Raw genomic sequence first — 21,456 nt, 5'->3', positions numbered from 1 at the left:
AAGCCTTAATAACATTGCCCACAAAATAGTGCCTGCCTGCTTGCTTGCTGTGATTGTGAATTACAAGACAGAAGGAAAAAAGATTTAAATAATTTGCATAGTGTAAGTAAAGTTTATTTTTTGAATTATTTCTTAGGGTCCCGTTTAACTGCTCTTTCTGCTCATAAGTGTTTTGAATTCATAAATGCTACATAGACGCTAACAATTTACTGTACAATAATAAACACAGCCTTTTAATGAAGAGAACAATATCAATTTTCATGAATTAAAACAGTTGCACACCTTAGATGTTGGATACTTGTTAAAGACCCGGAAAATGGCCAGTTCAGCAGCTACAGTCTTCCCAGAGCCTGTGGGTGCCCCAAGAAGAACATTGGAGTCTGTGTGATAGAGCGTGTGAAAGATCTGAGTCTGTACTGGGTTAAAGTGCGTAAATTTGTAGAGAGCTTCATAATGGCTATGACCCAAGGCTGTGATCGGCAATGGCTGAAGGTCCAACAATTCTAAAACAAAAATATAAATGCACACTTTTTGAAAACCTTGCAATGTTTTTAGAATTTTTCTGTACCTTAAAGGATCATGAATTACTCAAGGGCACTTGATGGCCTATCTATCTTAGTGCTACAATATCTGGGTAAGAACCACTACAATGAATGTTTATAACTTAAATGAACCTATGGTTACCAAAAAATGATACACAGTTATATTTATGCTGAATTACATAACCTACACACAGTATAATTGTAGATGTTTCTGAAAATATTTTAGATATCAAAGCATAGATTTACAATATTGTGCATAACTTCTACAACAATCACTTATTCTCCAGCTGCTGCAAAACTACTAAAACCAGGCTACACTTCGACAATGTCTTAAGATGCCAAACAGTTTATTTGCTTGTTCTACGTAGCCTCTAGTAAAATTCCCTTTTCCCAACATAAAAAATATGTTTTACTTAGTGAATTGCATGTTTTTTGTTTCCTCTTTCCAACATAACAATACAGCAAGGAACCAATCAAAGTTCTTTCCTTTACCAACAGGAAATGTTTAAGATTGAAATGACATACAGAGCTCTTTATGTAGGCATCTCGCTCCATATGTTTGGAATCTTTTGCAAAAGAGGACAGTTATATATCAAGCAATCTGTTGCAGCAAAAAACAAATGTTTACCAGTGTGAGGAGGATGTCTCTCTGGCAAAATTAAATGTTGAAAATTAATGATGCATACTGCTTCAGCTCCTAACCATCTGTCTGATATGGCTCGAATATAGTACTGAGAAGGTAAGGGCTCAAAAATTGGTATCGTAAACACCAGCAGTTGGGGTTCTTTGGTGACAACCTGGTAAAGAATGTAACACATATAAACGTAAACACAATATTTAGTGTACAGTAGAACCACCATTTTACATTTTTCAGGGGACTAGAAAAAATGGCATAAAATCCGGGACAGTTTAAAATTGGGGAAATACATTATATATTGGTGGGACCACAAAAAGAATGGTGTAAAATGAAGGAAAAATTTAGGTTTAGGGGATCTACTATGCGGATAGCACATTCTCATCCACGAAAATTTCATGCTAATAAATTCACATGATTGTGAATGGAAGTTTCTCAGTTTGACAACTGTTAACTCAAAGACACTTGCCTATGTCTTACCCATCTGACTATGTCTTCATAGTAGGGTTACCACGTAATATGGGGCAGGTCAATGATGTCACAGTGTGGGGAAATAGGGCAGGGTATATACAGGTCTGTACTTAAAGGAGTAATCCTTTACAGGAGAGGGATTTGTAGGGATTTACCAGATGGGCCGGTCAGATACCAGCAGGGTTGTAACCCTACTCCCTATTGAAGCAGAAAATGCACCAAATTCAATATGCCATAAATTTTGGGTCTGAAAGAAAACCTTTGACACATTCTCTCCTGTGCCCTTAGACAGAATGTTCACTATGAATTTTGTCCCAAATGCTGTATTTGATAATTAAGGCTCAAACATAATAACCACAATGTCTAAATTGTAAAAATGTAAAAAATATAAAAGAAATATCTAGTACCATACAGTGTAAATGGCAATACTAAATTGCAATCAGCACCAATGTGGCAATGAAAAGATCACATTTTATGATACAATCAGCAAACACAATTACACAATTCATTTGTGAGGTGAAAATACCTGTTTCTTTTGGAGAAGGAAATATTCTGAATGATAGATGTGGTCATTAGTTGGATCTTCAACCCATATCCACCAAGGCTCACCAACAGTTCCATGCACCTAACAACAAAATCATTTCATAATTGAGAGGATTCCTTTCTGTTTGATCTGCCAATAAACACTGTGCTAAACCAGGTTGTAATAGTCTCTTTCAGAAAGGTAAACATTAACATTTAAGGAAAGTATTAAACAAGCAGTATGTCTGCTTAAAGACATACTGCTATAAGTATTTAATCAGAAATAATGTATATTGTTGCGTAAAGCAGAGTTACTTAGGAATATTTATTTAAAACAGAAAGTTGAGTATTTTTAGAGAGGGATTTAGAAGAAAAATAAGGTTTGTGGTTACATGGTAAAGATTTGAAGGGTAGGTAAAAGTGCAAGTTAAAACATCGCTGTCCAGCTGGAGGCCCAGTATTTTGGCACATCATTTTTTAAAGAGGATAAATAAAGATGGGTGCTCTGTGTATAGCCCAAAATATAGATTTGGATGATTTTTCTCTGTGAATTTTGTGTCATTTAATTTAAAATTACGTGAAGCTGCATTATTACTAAATTTATTTTACAATATAAACTTTAAGTATGTCAGAGGTGGTATTCTTATACACAATACAAAACAAACAAACAGTAATCATACCTCCCAACTGTCCCGCTTTACGCGGGACAGTCCCACTTTTGCCACCCTGTCCCGCTGTCCCGGATAGGTCCCGATCTGTCCCGCTTTTAAAGGGCTCCGCTCCCGTTATGTCACACGCACGTCTCCCCTTGGCGCCGCAGCTTCTGCACCGCTCACTTCAGTTTTAACAAAAAGCCATGCACAGTGCAGAAGCTGCGGCGCTAAGGGGAGACGTGCGTGTGACGTCACGAGGATGAGAAGAAGAGCCCTGGGGCGCAGCCGAGGAAGCTGGTGGTGGTAGGAGCAGGGGGACGCTGGGGAGGACACTGGAGGAAGGTAAGGGCAGCTGGAGGATGTTGGGGAGGATGTTGGGGGGGCTGAAGGATGTTGGGGGGAACTGAAGGATATTGGGGAGATCTGGAGGATGTTGGGGGGGCTGAAGTATGTTGGGGAGGATGTTGGGGGAGCTGAAGGATGTTGGGGGGAACTGAAGGATGTTGGGGAGGATGTTGGGGGAGCTGAAGGATGTTGGGGAAGCTGAAGGATGTTGGGGGAAACTGAAGGATGTTGGGGGAAACTGAAGGATGTTGGGGGAAACTGAAGGATGTTGGGGAGGATGTTGGGGGAGCTGAAGGATGTTGGGGAAGCTGAAGGATGTTGGGGGAAACTGAAGGATGTTGGGGGAAACTGAAGGATGTTGGGGCAGCTGAAGGATGTTGGGGAGGATGTTGGGGGAGCTGAAGGATGTTGGGGGAAACTGAAGGATGTTGGGGGAGCTGAAGGATGTTGGGGGGAGCTGAAGGATATTGGGGAGGATGTTGGGGGGGGGCTGGAGGATGTTGGTGGGGCTGAAGGATGTTGGGGGGGCTGAAGGATGTTGGGGGGGCTGAAGGATGTTGGGGGGAGCTGAAGGATGTTGGGGAGGATGCTGGGGGGATGCTGGAGGATGTTGGGTGGATGCTGCAGTGGGGAGCAGCCCATACTAGGGGGACACTGGGGGATGTTTTAGGGGGTCCCTGCTCTAGCGCCAATGCAAAACATAACACCTGGCTACCAATATTTTAGGGGGCCCTGGCTACCAATGTCTGTCATGAGTCTGTCATTAAATACAGGTGCCACAGTGCATAATGAAATCCTTAGGGCCACAATATGTCATAAAATGATTGGGGCCACCGTCTCTGTCTTCTGGTGCACTTTGTGTATGTTATGCTTTTCAGGTGTGGTTTTGTAAAATGGGCCTGTTTGGGGGGGGGGGGGGGGGGGTGGCCACAAAGTGGGCGTGACCTAAAAAATTTTGCCGCACTACGCGCGGCAGACATTTTTGTCCCTCCTTCTGATTTTAAAATGTTGGGAGGTATGCAGTATAAAAAATCAATATGGGCCTGTCCAGCCCACAATTTGTTTGTTTACTGCAATTTTTGAGCAAGAAAGTCTGTGATGTAATTAAAAGAGAGGAGTAATTGATGGGCATAAGGTGGCATTAAAATTGCAGAAAATACTGAGAGATTAACAAACAACAGAAGGATAATCAGTGGCCTTTCTTTTACTCAGTATGGCCAAAAGCAAAAGCCCCTTTCCACCTATATTTCCTTAAAATGACACTATTCATAGCAATATTTCATATAATTCCAGACGTTATATTAAGTATAAGGTTTATTATTTCTACAACATGCGGTAAAGCTTTCCTTAGTTATTTCACTGCTGCAAACTTATACTGCCCCTCAGGGTTGCCAGTTGGGGAAAGTGCACTTGTTTTGTTTCTTAGTAAAAGAAGTAATTTGAAAGCATAAACACTAGCACTGATAAGCAATTAGGTGCTGTGTTTCAAAAATTATTTTTATAATTGCAGAACTCAATATACAACTGTTATTTTAGCATTATAAAAAAATTATAATGGTATATACCTTTTATGCCACTTACTGACCATGCTACATTATATACATATATATTATTTGTGTATCCAAAGATCTTACAGGGAAATTGTTACTCCTAATTCCTAATTCTAAGCAGTCTCTTGCAAGCAGTACTATTCGATTGCTCCTTTTGAAAGGATATCTTGTGCATCAACAAAGAGCAGAAGGAAAGTAAACTAAAAATTACCTGTTACACAGTTTATTCTTATACAGTTACATGTTTTGTTTCGATTGGTATGTTTTCTTGTACTGTTTACTGTATACATCTAAATATTGTACACTGATGAAGAATTTTATAAATGTGTAAATAATAATAATACTGATTTAAATAAATTAAGCACTAACAAATATGTAACTCAAGGTTTATGAAGCATCTCCTGTAAAATCAGCAACATTTTAGAGTTTTAGCTTATAGAACATGCATTTTTTTTTCCTTGTGGTTAAAAAACCAATTAAAGAGAAGAACGTTTAGCATAAAAGAACTGCTGGGTGTGATCACACAGAAGTAATAGCTCTATTAACAATATGGGGTCACTGCCTAGTGGATGTCTGAATGCAATCATCTTGTTCAGTCTATACTATTCAACAGATTGTCAAGTCTGTGTTGTGACCCAGAGGTTAAATTCAGCAGCAGGCATTAAGGAAGGTTATCTTCCTTACACACCATACATACATATTTTGTTTTTTGTAAACTACACATTTGCTGTTGGGATAACATCATTAATTCACTAGATGTGTAAAAAAAAAAATTGTTTCTGTATACAAAAGGATGTAGAATGCATGGTTCTGAATGGCAGCCTAAGAAAAAATAAAGTAGTGGGATTAATAACGATTTAAAACCACCACTATTTCAACAATTTACATATTTGGCTGGGTACTCACATAAGGGAATGTTATGATATCATTTGCTTTCCACCTTAATACAGAGGACTAACCCGGAGTGAAAAGCTGCTGTCCAACAACTTGGGGGATGCAGGTTGGTGATCTCATTGAAAAAAAATTGCCCCCAAAACACAGAACAAACAATATCAAATAACCAATAGCCACTTTGTGGACTCCAAGATATGGAGGATAAGAAAGACCAAAAAATGCATTTAAAGATTACAGGCCAGATGAAAATCAATGAGAAAACTTTAATTTATGGTTTACTGTATGAAAACTTATGGGCAAGTTTCACTTTGAGGAGAATAAACTCCAAAAAGCTCAATTTTTTTCCACTGACTTTAATATATTTTTCATGTGATGGAAATATGGAAATGACTAATGAAATGATAAGCTTTTTTCATCAAACTGAATTTGGCCCTATATATATCAGACTTACCTGGCACCCCTCTTATATTTGTATGCTTTTCTTTAGATACAACTTGAAATTTGAAATTTACATTATTCTTTTTTGTTTTTCAAGATATTAAGCTGTCCGGTAGTTCCTATGGCCATGATACTGTCTGGAGAACAATCAGAAGAGAAACAGAGAACTTTTCTGGTGTAGCTTTGCTCAGGAAAGACATCATAAACCTTAGATCACTTTTCTTATGTCTTTTGCAGACAGTGCAAAATTAAAAGATATTTTTCTCCTGACATGTTCTGCCAACTGTATCATGGTCAGAAGAACTACCAGCAGATGAAACTGTTGCTAAAAAATTCATAATAATGGTACTTAGAAGTAGAAAGACACGGTTACCTATTTTGGATTTGGCAGAATGTGTACTTTTAATAAATGTATGGTTTCCTGGGGTAAAACTAATCTTCCAGGATTTTTGTCTTTGGAATCTAAAGTATGTCGTATTCTGCTGTAGCACTTTGAAAATTCGGTAATTTACTGCTGGAAGTTTCTTGATCTACAGAAGTCAGAAATCTCAATAAAACTATACATATCTAGTATTGGAATGTTTGAGGGACATGAGGCTTTCTGAATCAGTTGAATTAAATAAAATATTTTTCTGGTAGTAATTTCTTTTTTAGAATTAAGAGCTCTAAATCTTTTTCCAGAAGTGGAAATACACAAAAACTCAGATTTAAAAAGCTCAGGTTCTCCTGAAAAAAAAAAAAGTTTTCCAGGCTAAACTACACCCCCCCCCCCCCAAAAAAAAAAACATGTCCCTAAAATGAGAGCTGAAATGGAACTGAAATGTGTAATTCTGCTGGCACTTAAAGGGCAGTAAATCATCCCATTCTCTTTTTTTATTTTTATGAAACAGGGTTGTAATATATTTATAACAGTCATACTTTCCACTTTAAAAATAGTGTCATATCTACAAGGCAAATATTGTATATAGCCTGGAAATGCATTAAGTGTAACGGACAGAATGTAAAACCCTAAAATTAAAAAGGAGTTAAATCCTACCCTATTATTATATAAATTTTGTTTCGCCATGAATAGCAATATCTGCAAGTAAAGCATTAAAATGACAAACTATGAAAAGCAACCTAAGATAAATTGTATGGCTTACTATTTATGATCTAAAATTAAACTTATAGTGTTTAAGGGATAAAATGTGCAGGTCTTTAAAAATAAACTATAGTGGAGCTAGTTGAATTATGTACAACATGTCACATACAGACATCACATTATCAGGCTGTGGCTTATCTTGCAGCGCCTGCTCAACCCATTATGTGCAATACTGTCATTCCACTGTCTACACACTGACAAACACTGTTCATAAATTATTGGCATTGCTGGACAAGTCCAACACATGATACCTGATCGTTCCATTTAAAGTCAGGATTGATGTTCAGTCGAACTCGGAGGACCGTTCGGGTAATTGGTTGGATAGTGGCTTCCATTGTAATGGATGGAATTTGATGGACGCATTGTTTCACCTTTAGCCCGATGTTCACATGATGCAGCATGTGACCTAAAGAGGTACATTAGGTTAAAATGCGTTTGCATATACAGGAACAATAATGCAATCAGACTTGTAAATCAGCTTTTAGATGAGCGTATTATGGCTTGCTTGTTTTGCAGTGTGGTGTATAAATGATTGACTCTCTCGACCTCTCATGTTTGAATGTTTTGTAATACTTAACTTGAATTAGTACAGCAAAGTTTTTGTATTAGCAGCTACGCATAATAAGTGTTAACCCCCGCATTGATTTTGACACGTCAAGGTTAAAAATAACTACTACTATTCAATGATTTCTACATCTGTGCTTTATGCAGATTGAAAATATATTTCCAGGCGGACGCATTCCACATCATTCTCTATTTATATAATATGCAACCAATTGGGAATTTAAATTAAAGGAGATGAGTGATTAGATGATTTTATAACTGTACTTCACTGGCTATGGGTCTTCAAGTGAGAAGTAAATGACAGGGTAAACTAGGAAATACTTCTTTGTATTCATTTAGCTAATCCACAAATGAAATGTTTCCTGGTAAGAATTGTTGCAGCTTTATATTGCTATCTTACATTACATTTACACTGAAAATCCAATTGTGGGCTGTTAGAGGACACTGATATAAATATAGATAAATGTAGCTTCTTCTTTATCCTATTTACATTTTTCAAATACCCTGAGAAAAATAATCTCTCTTCATGCAAGTGACAATTTCAAGTGACATCTTAACATAACATACCTAACACTTATGTAATGTTCAGGCATAGGATATATTATGCTAAATTAATACACTGTGGGCAATTGAAGTACTCTACTTTGGAGATTCTTGGACAACAGGTTTCTGGATAATAGATCCTAAGCATGTACAGACAGCACTGCATTATTTCTACAACCCTTTCTATGCTTTGATATTATTTTTTCTCTCTTGCAGTCTCCAGTCTTCCCAGGTAATATGGAGGTCAATTCTATAAGAACAAGCCAATATTTCCACCTGGTTTTGTGAATCTGCTCTACAATACTTCTATGCAGTGTTTCGTGAAAGGAAAAAAACAGCAGATGTCATTAATCTGTCCCTTGCCTTCCACATCTGCTATTTCTTTGCACTCTGGAGAGACAACTGCATTTACTTCAGTTCATAATTAATGGAAAATTAATTAATTAAAATGGGGTTTTGGTCAAGCTGATTAGTAACATTTCGGCTGAACTGGGAGATAGGATAGCTAGACAGAACAGTTTTTATTTTATTTATTTTTAATTTCAAGAAAAATTGTAAGAGTAGAAAGGAGCTTCTCTAACAACATAGGAAAAGATACTTACTATCGTAGAGCAGTTCCAAACTTTTCTGCCATTTTGTGAACTTTTTTGTGAAGCAAAATGAGTTTGCCGAGATGAGTTTGCTCATCACTAATGTAAATAGATAAATAGAAGCAGCAATGCACTACTGAAATAACCAAGCAGACTAGTATACTTGGCAATCCAAAATCTGTGTCTGTTCCACACCACAATTAAATGAAGTTACCCCCTAGATGCATGACAATTAAACAAAACATTTGTTCTGGTGTATAAAGTAAATGAAATGTGATATACAGGTATGTGACCTGTTTTCCAGAATGCTTGGGATCTGGGGTTTTCTGGATAAGGGGTCTTTCTGTAATTTGGATCACCATACTTTATGTTTACTAAAAAATATTAAAACATTAAATAACCCCAATGGGTTTGTTTTTCTTTTAATAAAGATTAATTATATCTTAGTTGGGATAAAGAATAAGCTACTGTTTTATTATTTCAAAGAAAAAGGGAAGGATTTTTAAGAATCTCAATTATTTAATTATAATGGAGTCTATGAGAGAAGGCCTTCCCATGATTTGAAGTTTTCTGGAATGGTTATCCAGGTAATGGATCCCATACCCGTAAAAATATTCCAATCAATTTTGTGTGCACCATTAATTGTGACCCCTAACTTTGCCATCCTTGGCACCTCGCTTCTAAATGACTAGGATTTCTGTCTTGCAGTTCTGGGGTCCAGCTTTAGATTGAATGTTCTCCCTATGTCTGCATGGATTTCCTCCCACACTCCAAAAACATACAGGCAAATTAATTGGCTCTTGAGAAAATTGACCCGACTGTGTGAGAATGCGATAGACCATATATTGTAAGATCTGCTGTGGCAGGTAATGATGTATAATCTACATACATTTCTCAGCACTATATTAATACCAGAAAATAAATATATGTTTCAGATATATAGTTATATGACTTTTGTGCCTTGATATTTATTTTCGGCCAGAACTATCCAAATAAAAGCCACTGGGCTTGACGTGGCCCTCAGAAAATTTTTTGGGGAATCCTGGACTGATCAAGAGCTTTCCTGACCTTTTTGACTAATATAATTTTTTCATAATTTTACCACCCCCTGCATAGTAGAGAAATTAAATTGCCAACTAACTGGAAGTAGTTGGACAGCACTGTTTTATGTCCGAGCTACGCAGGGCGAACCGCAATAAAAAGGAATGCAACATTCAGCTGTGAGGAGGAGGGGTGTATACCAGCATCTCTTTTTCTGTATAATTCTATAAAACACTAGTTAATGTAAAGCCTGTTTACACAAGGCTGCACAACCAGTCCTTCACAGAAATTAAAAAATAATAAATAAATAAATGATTACCAATTTCATCTTTTCTCATGTCTTTCAGTTTATCTATGGTCAATTTCTTCTCCTCTAGTTTTGACAGAACAGAAGGCGGAAGAACAGAGAACTGCCTTAGGGGGCTAGCCCAGCCCCACAGGCGCTTATCAATGACTTTGCTAAGGTTCAGAAGCCTATAGGTCATTGCAGGCCATCGTTTTCTTAGTGCAATCTCAAACAGAGCGCGGACTATTCGAGCAGCATTCTGTGGAAGCAAACAAGGAAATGAAAAATAGTTGTTGGTTTGTTTACATCCGACTACAACTGAGAAATAAATACAAATGAAATAAAAGGTTTATTAAATTATTACAGTCTATTTCATTCTATACAAATTAATGTAACCCTAAGTGACTTCAACTACACATTAACAATATTCCAAAAAAGTTATATTTAATTTAACTAAAGGTTGAACAGAAGCTACAGCATCACAGGCTGAACCACATCAGAAAGGGAATAAAGTGACTTAGATATAGCTATGGATAAAGATAAACAATGAAGCATTAAGGGGAATTACACAAGAATAGCATATTTACTTGTTATTTTGTTACCTGAGCAACATAAGCAGAATCAGAGATGAGTGAGAAATTGTCTATTTCCCCTCTGCCAATGTAGGTCTGAAGAAGAATGTTTATCTTTCCATAACTGTTTTCTACTCCACCAGCCACATGTAGTTCACAGTAATTGTGAATTAGGTGTTCTAGTTCTTCAATTTCCTCATCACGCACCTTAATTCCAGGAAAAGAGACAATACAAAGAAAAGATGTGCGTTAAACATAGCTCACACAATTGCACTTTTTTAGGCTGTCTGGGTTCTCATATTCAGGAACAATAATTGTAAATAGATTGTGGTGTATGGACAGTGGGTATCTGATCTATGCTTAGCTATCAGTTGATTACTTTCTATCGACTTGTACATAATGGCCCATTTTGGCATCCTTATTAAATGAGAATAAAAAGAATATTGTCAATGTTTTTAAAACTTTACAGCAATTTCACTAAATAGAATAGTAAGAAAATTGTTCTTCTGTAGCAAACGCCTGGCTAGTTGCATGGGAAGAGCTGTTCTGCTTATTCTCCCCTAGTTTTGAGAGGGAATTTGGTTTGTATTCAAACAGAATAACTGGAATTTGATTGGTTCAATCACCACAACACATCCATTCACAGAATTTGTTGTAAATTAGGTACAATGACCCATTTAAATTAAGTGATAAAGTGGCACATGCGGAGCTTTTCAGGGCTAAACCACTAGCTTATTTTCATCAGTATGTTTGTTTCCCATGGTTTCCCTTATATAAGGCTTTTGCTCAGGTTTCTGCAATACAGGTCCAAATCAGGAATTGAGCACTTAAGATAACTACAAAAAACAAAGACTTAAATAGCCTTCCCCTTTAACCATTACCCAGCTGCTCCCACACTGTATGTATGTATAACTTTATGTATAAAGCGCCACAAGGGTACGCAGCACTGTACAACTATTTAAAACTTTTGCTATACAGCTAGATACAGTATACTGTATATAAATCTTGCAACAACTTGACATGACAAATATTGTTCTTGTGGCATAGTCAGGCAAGTTGTTGAATGATGAAGTTGGATTTGTATATTATAAGAAATTATGAGCTACTGTAGCTGAGATACTACCCTATCAAAACACAAGTGTCACAACTGCAAATAAAACAAATTACTTAATGTAATGGCTCACATAGACCCCTACAATAATTTGAGCATGGATCAGATGTTGTGCAAGATTAATTTAGAAAACTTTTACCAACTCCAAATGCTTGAATAAAGTTTATTAGTACTGCTCAATTTAATTATCATTACACAGTTTTTATGAACAATGTGCTCAAGGTACATTAAATTAATGAAATTACTGTCCATGTGTATCAGCCCTTATTCAAAACTGAACTACACAAAAGCACCAAAACAAATGTGCTAGTCTGCTGTGTCTCTTATACTCATTGCTTATAATCCATACTATTTGAGTGCACAGCAGAATTAGCAAATTGGATTTCTCTTTTTCAGTACTCATGGAGAGCACTCAATAGGAAATCGCTGGGTCATATTTTAGTGAAAAGATTGAGTTGAATAACAGAAATTAAATGGCTGGCTCTTAAATCAGTCTAAATGTCACAGTGCTGTTTGCCTAATAAACATGGAAAGCTCCATTGGGTTTCTAGGTGAACAATTGGTTTTAAAGCAGGAATAATATAATGCAAATAGAACTAAATGTGTTATTTTACTGAGAGTAATAAAAGGCACATTACCGTTGCTAATTGTATGCAATAATCCAAGACTTAACAAAACAAACAAGACAAAAACCCCAAAAACCCAAACCATTGGCATTCGTGGCTTATTAAGCTTGAGGAATGTTAGTGAATAGGTGTTACAATTACATGCTAGCTGTAATAATAGAGCAACACACTTTTTTGGTTCCTCCACTAATATTCTTTATACTTTATACATTATCCTTGACACTTTATACTTTCTCTTTTTAATTTTATATCTCAAATTCAGTTTGAAAGTCTTTGCCCTTAAAGTGGGGTGCCTTTTCCTTCCCCCACGTTATTTTCGTACTGCGAAAGTTTAGAAATCAGAAGACACTTATAACCATGATCTAATGACACACAGCGAATCTAATATTTTACCAACAGACAAGTAGAGGGTGAGGGCCAAAGGAATGGGAAACATTTTAGCTCACTTTAGGACTATTCCAACTGCTTACGGGAACAGGTAGGAATTGGTGCCTTTTTTTAACTTCATTGTTTAAAAAGTATTCCCAACACCTCAGGAGTCAAGATGTCAATAACTAAATCTTATCTGTGACAAAAAAATACAGTTTTAAAAAGATACTCCACTGTGTCCTATATAGCTTCATGGGACTGGCAATCAAGTGTTTAAAAGATTTTTTAAGTGGAATAAGTCATCACCAAACTGACGTTCCCGATACTGAAATACAAGCACATAAAAGGTGTGGAAGATCCTATTGTACTGCTCTTCCCTCATTAGGCAAAATAATAGAAACACACAACCCTTGTTGAGTTCACCACATACACAGAATTTTGTGTGAAAACACAATTTTGTAATTATTCTGACCCATCCACTTCTCTGTGCACACAGTTTATAAAAGTACACATAAAAGAACTGTTTGATAAATGTATTGTCATCTACATGGTTCTTACCTTAATCTGCTCAAATTCCTCAGCTTTTGACACAATAGCCACTATATCCCCTTCTGTTTTGTGGGCATCAAATAATTCATTAAATGTCTGCACATTAAGAAACAAAATTGGTAAAAGCATGATTACTGGGTGGCAGTGCATATATTTTTACAGCCCTGTTGGACTGTCACTTTAAATACATTCATACATGACAACAAGAAAGCAAACTGAAAACAATTAACACAAGTATGGGATCAATTATGCATAATGCTTGGGACTTGCAGTTTTCCAGGTAAGGATTTGCTCTGTAATTAGGATCACCATACCTAAAGTCTTCTATAAAACATTCAAACATGAAATAAACCCAACAGGATTGTTTTGCCACCAATATGGATTCATGTAACTTACTTAGGATCTAACACAAAGCACTGTTTTATTATTACTGAGAAAAATTTAATAATTTTAAAAAATTGCTTAACAGACTCTACAAGGCCTTCCTGAACTTTGGATGTTTCTGGATATGGGGGTTTCTGAATAAAAGATCCTATGTTGTACTACAGAGAAAAATAAAAGAATAAAAAATAATTCTGAGTGCGTTGGTCTTCCTGTAATCTGGAGTTTCTCTATATCTGGCTCCTGGATAATGGATGCCATAATTTTAGCCACCACTATGCAGGGTCAAACTAGGGGTAGGTAAAATAGGTAACTGCACAGGCAGAGCTGCAGGGGGAGGGGGCACAAAAACAATCATGGTATAGTACACTCCACTCCTGCCCAAAATGACTTTTTTTTTGACTTACAAAAAAAAGTGTGAACGTGAATGTACCACAACAATGAGCAGGGGGATAGTAAGGGAGATGCCACCCCAGGTGAGTGAAAGCTGAGATAAGAGGTACTAGCCTTGTTTGCAAGTACCTTGTGGTCCATCACTGCATCTATGTTATTTTAATAATCAGGGTGTGGTCTTACGATTTAAGTTCTGTAATAAAGCATCTGTTTACAAATCTGTGTGCGGGTCTTATTAAAATAAGAGTTTATTCAGTAAGAAACTTTATTACACTGTGCGCTGCACATATTACATAGCAAGCAATCTTTTTCTGCTGGCAGATGAGGCACTACCAGTTAATAAAACCTACATTAAAAGCATGCAAAGGAAACACAGTTTTTAAATACCTAATGTGTGAAAAAGCAAATGATTTCAAAATAATCTACCGCATAAAAGAACAAATCTCCAGCTTTGTATCTGAGATGCTGCTCTGCTTGGAATAAGTCCAGCATGCTTCTGGCACTGTGTTACTGAGCAGAAGCCAAGGCCCTTCAGTGGCCTTATTTGAATCTGTACCTCCAAGCTCCACTTCTCAGTACACATTAGGACTAGTGCCAGTGATGCTGGCAGCACACTTACACCACGGCTCAACTCCATAGTCCTTTATGATGCCTCTAAGTGCCAAATTGTTATCAGATTTTCTCACACAGGACATCTTTACAAGCATCAGCAAGCAGACAATTTATCTGTTTATTTTGGTCCAAATAATCTGTACATTGTATCACAATCTTTTCCTCTTCGCTGTAACAAAATGCAGCTAAAGTGATACTAGACAAACACCTAGAACTACTATGACAGCTTAAAATGAATCTAATTAATTACATAAAATATAAAGTGCCTGACAATCTGCAAAGAAGAAACAATGGAGTTTATGATAAACATTATCTAATTCTTAGAAGTTCTTCCTTTTAACATTACATTAATTTTTATTGCTCATTTGAATTTGATAGATTTTTTTCCCATGTTAGATACTACTATATTACCTCAATTGTGTTGTATTTAATGTAAAAGTGACTTGAAGTTCTACCCAAGTCTGTTGAGGAAAAGAATCCCGTTCTCTCTTCAAATCGAATCATACGAGCTTTGTCCAACTTACGCCCTGCTTCAATTACCAGCTGTTCCCTGTGCTTCTCTAATGCAGGATCCATCTGGTTATGAAAACAATGACAAAATGGATAGAATTGAAGGCTTGTTAGTGCATTGTAGATAAAAAAAAAAGACAGCTCAGAATACCAAATCATTTCTGATAAAATACAGGGGTGTAAATATAGAAGCAGCAGTCCCTGCAAAAGCCAAGGGGTCCAGGAAGAATAGGAACATTGACTTAAGTAGTTTAAAGATATTTTTATGACAAATATCTTATTTGCAATGCTTTGGGGGCCCTAAAAGTATTTTGCTGGGGGCAAAGTAACGTCTCCTTGCATCATTGGTAAAATATTTTATAAACGGAGAGACTAAAGAAAAATAATGTCAAATTCAGAAAGAGAGAAAGAAAGAGAAGCTGCAGATGGAGCACAGGGCAATAGAAACAGAACTAAGGTTAAAAAGTACAATATTTGTGCTCCATTTGTAAGATGTAAGACAACCATGTTTGTATAGAATAGACAAAATAGATTTAAAGTAAAACAAAACAGTACAGGTAAACCGTACAGGTAAAACAGAAGAGAAGTCTCACATTGAAATTAACTAATATTTTAGGAACTAAAAGTTATCAGAGGGACAACCTAAAATACTTCTCAAAATACATTCTGATGATAGATCACAATTAAAGAAGATATTTGTATTTAATATAAATATATCTTGTACCTGATAAACTTTGTGACTGATGCCATAAACTAAAGGATTTGCTCTCATCCGTACATAAAGGTAAGTGTAACTCAGCCACTTCACTGCTTCTTCCACGTTAGTGACTGTTCCAAGTGCAACCTGCGAGAAGAACAAAAGCCATACATTACACACATTACATTGAAGCATGTCATACAGTCATGGAATGTTTTAGTATTTGCTCAAAAAGTCAGTTTACTAAACCTAAGAAACACTAACACGGGAACAACATTAGTATTGCAATGTATTTTTACTTTATACTTGTTTATTTAAGTGACAAGTGACTAAAATCTGACTTACAAATCTAAGGCTGTGTGTGCATCAGTTCTGCATGTCTCTCTGACAGATTGAAATACAAAGAAACAGGCACCACCATTACCAACCCAGCAAATAACATTCTATCTTTCAAAATGTAGGCAAAAAGGGCAAGAGGTTTATACTTGATTCCTACATCTATATCTAATAAGCTTAGCCAAATTATAAGGAGCAAAAGGAGTGTATATTACGTGCTGCTTTTATTATAATATATAAAGATAATAATAAAAACAGGAGCACAGCGCACCTTGGACAGAATATGCAACAAACAGGACAAAATTATTTTTTGTAACAGAATGCATGGGATTAAGTGCTAGTTATCCTACAGAGATGGATCTATGGAAGGGCAGAATGAGCTTTTTCCCTATGACAGTAACACTGTTTAACAGTTAAATATTTTTCTGTATACAGACATCATGCATGTCAGACCGGCAACCCTCCCACTATTCTTGTACTGCAACGGCAACATACTTAAATATTCTGTCTGTTAACACAGATGATTATAATCTGATTTTTTTAACCTTGTAAGGCATTTAATACTAAAAAATGATCATGTAATTTTAACACTGAAATATCTTTACAAGTTATTTTTTTGTCTACAAATTCTGGTTTCTATACTTTTAAGAGGAGGAACAGTATACTCTATGCACTGCTGCCAATGCTAAAACTTAAATTTGACATATCGCTACAACTAAATCTCCAAAGGAGGCTGAATTTTCAGTAATAAGACTTTAGGGCCTCATGAAGTTGTGTAAAAAAAACAGTTGTGAATTAAATTTAAGGGGGGGATTTATCAATGTTTGAATTTGATTTTTTTTTTTTCAGGATTTTTGAGGAGTTTTCAAAAGTTTTCTGTGCTAAAAGTCAAAAAGATACTGAGCATACTTTTTAGAGTGGATCACCCCTGGGTACCAGATACTTGGTCCAGATGTTCAATACCAAAAAAAAGATTTTCCAGTGCATTACACTCTTTTAAAAATAGAAGGAAGGCTTCATATTGATTTATTGAAAGGTTCTCTGTAAACTCTACTAGTTCCACCCATGTGTTGCACTTCCTGCTGCCTCATTTTCCAGGCTGTGTGGGGGTACTAGTGGAACTCAGCACACAATCAGCAGTTAGCCTGACCTGATAGAGAAGTGAAGCCTTTCTTTGTGTGACTGCAGGGCTCTGATTGGCTATCCCCCTTCTACTGTGATTCTGGCAGGGACCCTTAGAACATGCCCACCCCTCATCTGAAACACGGACAGGGACCATAGCAGATCTATAGGGAGCTACACGTATAATAAAAGGGCCATTCAAAGCAAATTACCATTTTTAGTCCAAAGTGAAAGCTGACAAATACAGTATTAATTATTGCCTACAAGTTTGGGATGGGGGGGCGGTTACTGGGCCAGATTTAGAAAAGGTTAAGATGGTACGTTATAAGCCCTTACACTTTCCTCCAGCATATTTAGCCGAGGAGTAAATCACAGCCTTAAAAGCATAAGACAGTACTTTGCAGGGAAGCAATCCAGTGACCCTAAAATATTAATAAATGATTTATAGAAAAGATGCACACATGGGACACAAGTCAGATTCAAATTCAAACTTACAGAACAGTTATGTCCCATATGGCCCCCCCACCTCAAGTCACTGATTGGTTTCTGACTGCAAACAGCTTAGACAGTTCTAAAGGAGGAAGCAGTGTTCTGGCTATTATGTTAGACTTTTGCTCACGCCAGCCTTATAAAGGCTGTTAGCATCAACATTGTATCCTGCTTGATCTAGGCTGTGTCTGGACGAGTATATCAGCTGTAGCTCTGGCAGTAAACTGATTCTAAAATGCAGCATTGTGAAGATTTTGAGTTATTAATTTGACTGAATCAATATAAAAGTGACATTTACCAAAAACAATGGAAGGAATTCCAAAACTGTTTGTATGTCAAGTTTCAATATATATTTGTTTGCTTTGTATGAGTCTAATCTTAGTCTAATTTGTAAGAAGTCATGTCCAACTTTGTGAGGCAACAGATTACATACTGACTATGCCTTTTAGGTTTTAAAAGACCAGTACCACTGCATTATGTTATGTATCACTTTAAAACTTGCATTAAAAATGTCAATTCTTCTAAAATCACTTAGACTGTAAGCTGTATGGCAGGGACCTCCTATACTTTATAGTTATTTATATTTATTAATGACACCTATTGGATCTATTCATTTATTGTTTCACTGTACAGAGCTTAGTACATAAGTAGCACTATATAAATAAAAACATGCAAGCATCCAATCCTACAAGTTGGTATCGCTGCACAGAAATAAAGACCATCTTGTAATTGGTCAGTTGATGACCCCACACAGGTGCATATGAGTGATAATGGTTTGGCTACATTCTGCATGTATTATGTTGGGAATATAACAATTTGTGCAATTGTTGCCAGATCCTTTGCCCATGTCTTCAGTACAAGTATGGGATCTATGAGAAGGCTACTTCCCACAGACTCTATTTTGAACAAATAATTCACATTTTTAAAAATGACTATAAACTATATTTTTTGTAATTTATTTTCCTTTTTAATAATAATAATAAAACAGTACCTCGTACTCGATCCCAAATTAGATGTCATGAATCCTTATTGGAGGGAAAACAATCGTATTGGGTTTTTTAATGTTTAAATTATGCTTTTGTAAATTATGGGTCATTTTTTCTCAGCAACTTGTGGGTTTTTTGAGCTAAAAACATGATCTTTTTGTTTGCATTTTTTTTGCCATTTATTATGTGTCAAAACCATCAAAAATATGCCATCTAAAAGCTGTCAAGGTCATTTAAAAATCGGGAGCCATCCTAGGTATTTTTTTTTTGCACTCCTTTTACTTTGAGGTATTTGATTTTTTTTGTACTTTTTGGGGAGCTATTCATGTTAAGTGATGTAAAATTCATTATTAGAGGTATTCATGTTTAGTCATATTTGCGTTTTTTGTTGCGGTTTTAATAAATGAGTAGACATTCATGATTTTTTACAAAAGTGAATTTAGTAGTGGTAGAAAAAACCTCTAAAATTACACAAGTTTCAACATTTTGATGTATGGGAGTTCCAAATAACGGAAAGATCCCATATCCGAAAAATATTGTTGAAAATATAAAGCTTGTTTTTCTAAAGCTATGCATTTCTGTAATTGCACCTGAACTTTTAACAGACAGCAAGGCACCTTTGCTTTGCAAATCCACTGACAGACTGGGGCATTTATATTTATTTTAAAAAATAAACAAAAACGAATTACGTCAGCTTACCAATGGTTTCTATATTGTACTAAATGTATTATATAACCGAAATTTTTTTATTTTTCACAGCTAGGCAACTGAATACATTGTATCTGTAAACATTACATGTAGTCACCACTCAGCAATTCTTATTTTTAAATATATAAATCTGAACATCACTGGCCCCTCACTTTCAGCATGTAGGTTAAGTAGCTTACTTTCCCCTTACCAATTTCTAATTCCATGAAACCCCAAATGCAAGTTTAAAGACTGCAGCTGAGTTAAACATTTAACAGGGCAGACAAGCAGTGGATCATGTGTTCAAAGAAAAAAAAACCAGCAGAGCTCATTCATCAAAGCTGTGCATTTTTAACTGTATCTATTGTGGGAATTCCACTGAAATGTAGTTTCATGTTGCATATTTGTGGTGAAAATCCAAAATATAAAAACTGTCCAATGCAAACAGTATGTTTCCCATTTAATGTTTTATAACACCAACTTGCATAAATAGTTGGCATCATATATCAAGAACTAGACATCTTTATTTGTGCAGAATACTTTCGATAGCTGCCAACATGTTGTATGGCTGTTATCTATAAAAATAATGGAAACCTTCAAGGAATTTGAGAATGCAGCAGACTGAATGGAATGGTGCCTGTGCAGGAACAGCAAGGGATAGTTGGGACTACCATGTGACAAAGTATAAATTGGCTCCAGTGCAGTGACCAATGAATTATGATAAATGCAGCATTGTAATGATAATAATGAGTGTGTCATTTTGTTATGGTTTACTGCACTGAAATAAACATACTATTATACAAAAAATCATTTATCATTTTTTAATTTCAATCATTTTTTTTTTTTTAATTTTACTTGTTTTTATAAATAAGAAATATATGTTAGTAGTAAACAGGCAAAAGTCTGCCACAGTTCAGTAAAAGCAAAGCAACCAATCAGATGTCTGCATCCATTATTAAAATGTAGTAAAATGTAGTAAAATGCTAGAACAACATAGATCAACACAAAAAACCCTCTGACACATATATTATTAGGATTAATAAAGGTATAGGATCAGTTATCTGGAAAGCCATTATCCAGAAAAATACAGGATGACGATCTCCCACAGAGTCCATTTTAAGCAAATTATTCTAATTTTTAAAAATGATTTATTTTTCTCTGTTGGAAGCAAAATAATCCTATTGGATTTAATTCATTTTTAAATGATTTTAACAGACTTAAGGTATGGTGATCCAAATTACTTAAAGATCACTTATCTGGAAAACCCCAGGTACCAATTACCAGTTCCCATTATTAATAACAATGCTTTTATACTTCACTATCATAATGTTCTTCCTTGGTGCTTTGTAAATGTTAGTACAGGTATGGGATCCCTTATCCGGAAACCCGTTATCCAGAAAGCTCCGAATTACGGAAAGCCTTTCTCCCATAGACTCCATTTTAATCAAATAACTCAGAATTTTAAAACTGATTTCCTTTTTCTCTGTAGTAATAAAACAGTACCTTGTAATTGATCCCAACTAAGATATAAATAATCCTTATTGGATGCAAAACAATCCTATTGGGTTTAATTCATGTTTTATTGATTTTTTAGTAGACTTAAGGTATGAAGATCCAAATTATGGAAAGACCCCTTATCTGGAATACCCTTGGTCCCAAGCATTCTGGATAATGGGTCCTATACCTGTAGTAATATTAACCTTACTGGCTTTATAGATATAACTAGTTATCTTTTCCCCTTATCATACATTCTAGGTAAAATGCTGCTGATCTAAACCTTTAAATCTCATCTTTTTTTGAAA

General features: G+C 35.8%; 1 protein-coding gene across 3 annotated transcripts in view; it reads right to left on the bottom strand.

Annotated features, from left to right (window-relative positions):
• Positions 1 to 21,456, bottom strand: part of ascc3 (activating signal cointegrator 1 complex subunit 3) — a 316,582-nt gene that overhangs the window by 86,112 nt on the left and 209,014 nt on the right. For all 3 annotated transcript variants that reach the window (XM_031901620.1, NM_001374735.1, XM_031901619.1), the window contains 9 exon segments: positions 16,062 to 16,181; positions 15,239 to 15,403; positions 13,451 to 13,537; positions 10,817 to 10,993; positions 10,248 to 10,473; positions 7,442 to 7,596; positions 2,174 to 2,272; positions 1,171 to 1,339; positions 283 to 503 (listed from right to left, as the gene is read on the bottom strand). In XM_031901620.1, coding sequence (XP_031757480.1) covers positions 283 to 503; positions 1,171 to 1,339; positions 2,174 to 2,272; positions 7,442 to 7,596; positions 10,248 to 10,473; positions 10,817 to 10,993; positions 13,451 to 13,537; positions 15,239 to 15,403; positions 16,062 to 16,181 — 1,419 coding nt within the window.

The sequence above is a fragment of the Xenopus tropicalis genome, chromosome 5, assembly GCF_000004195.4.
Source record: "Xenopus tropicalis strain Nigerian chromosome 5, UCB_Xtro_10.0, whole genome shotgun sequence".
Lineage (NCBI taxonomy): Eukaryota > Metazoa > Chordata > Amphibia > Anura > Pipidae > Xenopus > Xenopus tropicalis.
Note: the sequence above shows the minus strand (reverse complement) of the source record. Positions and strands in the feature narration are given on the sequence as shown.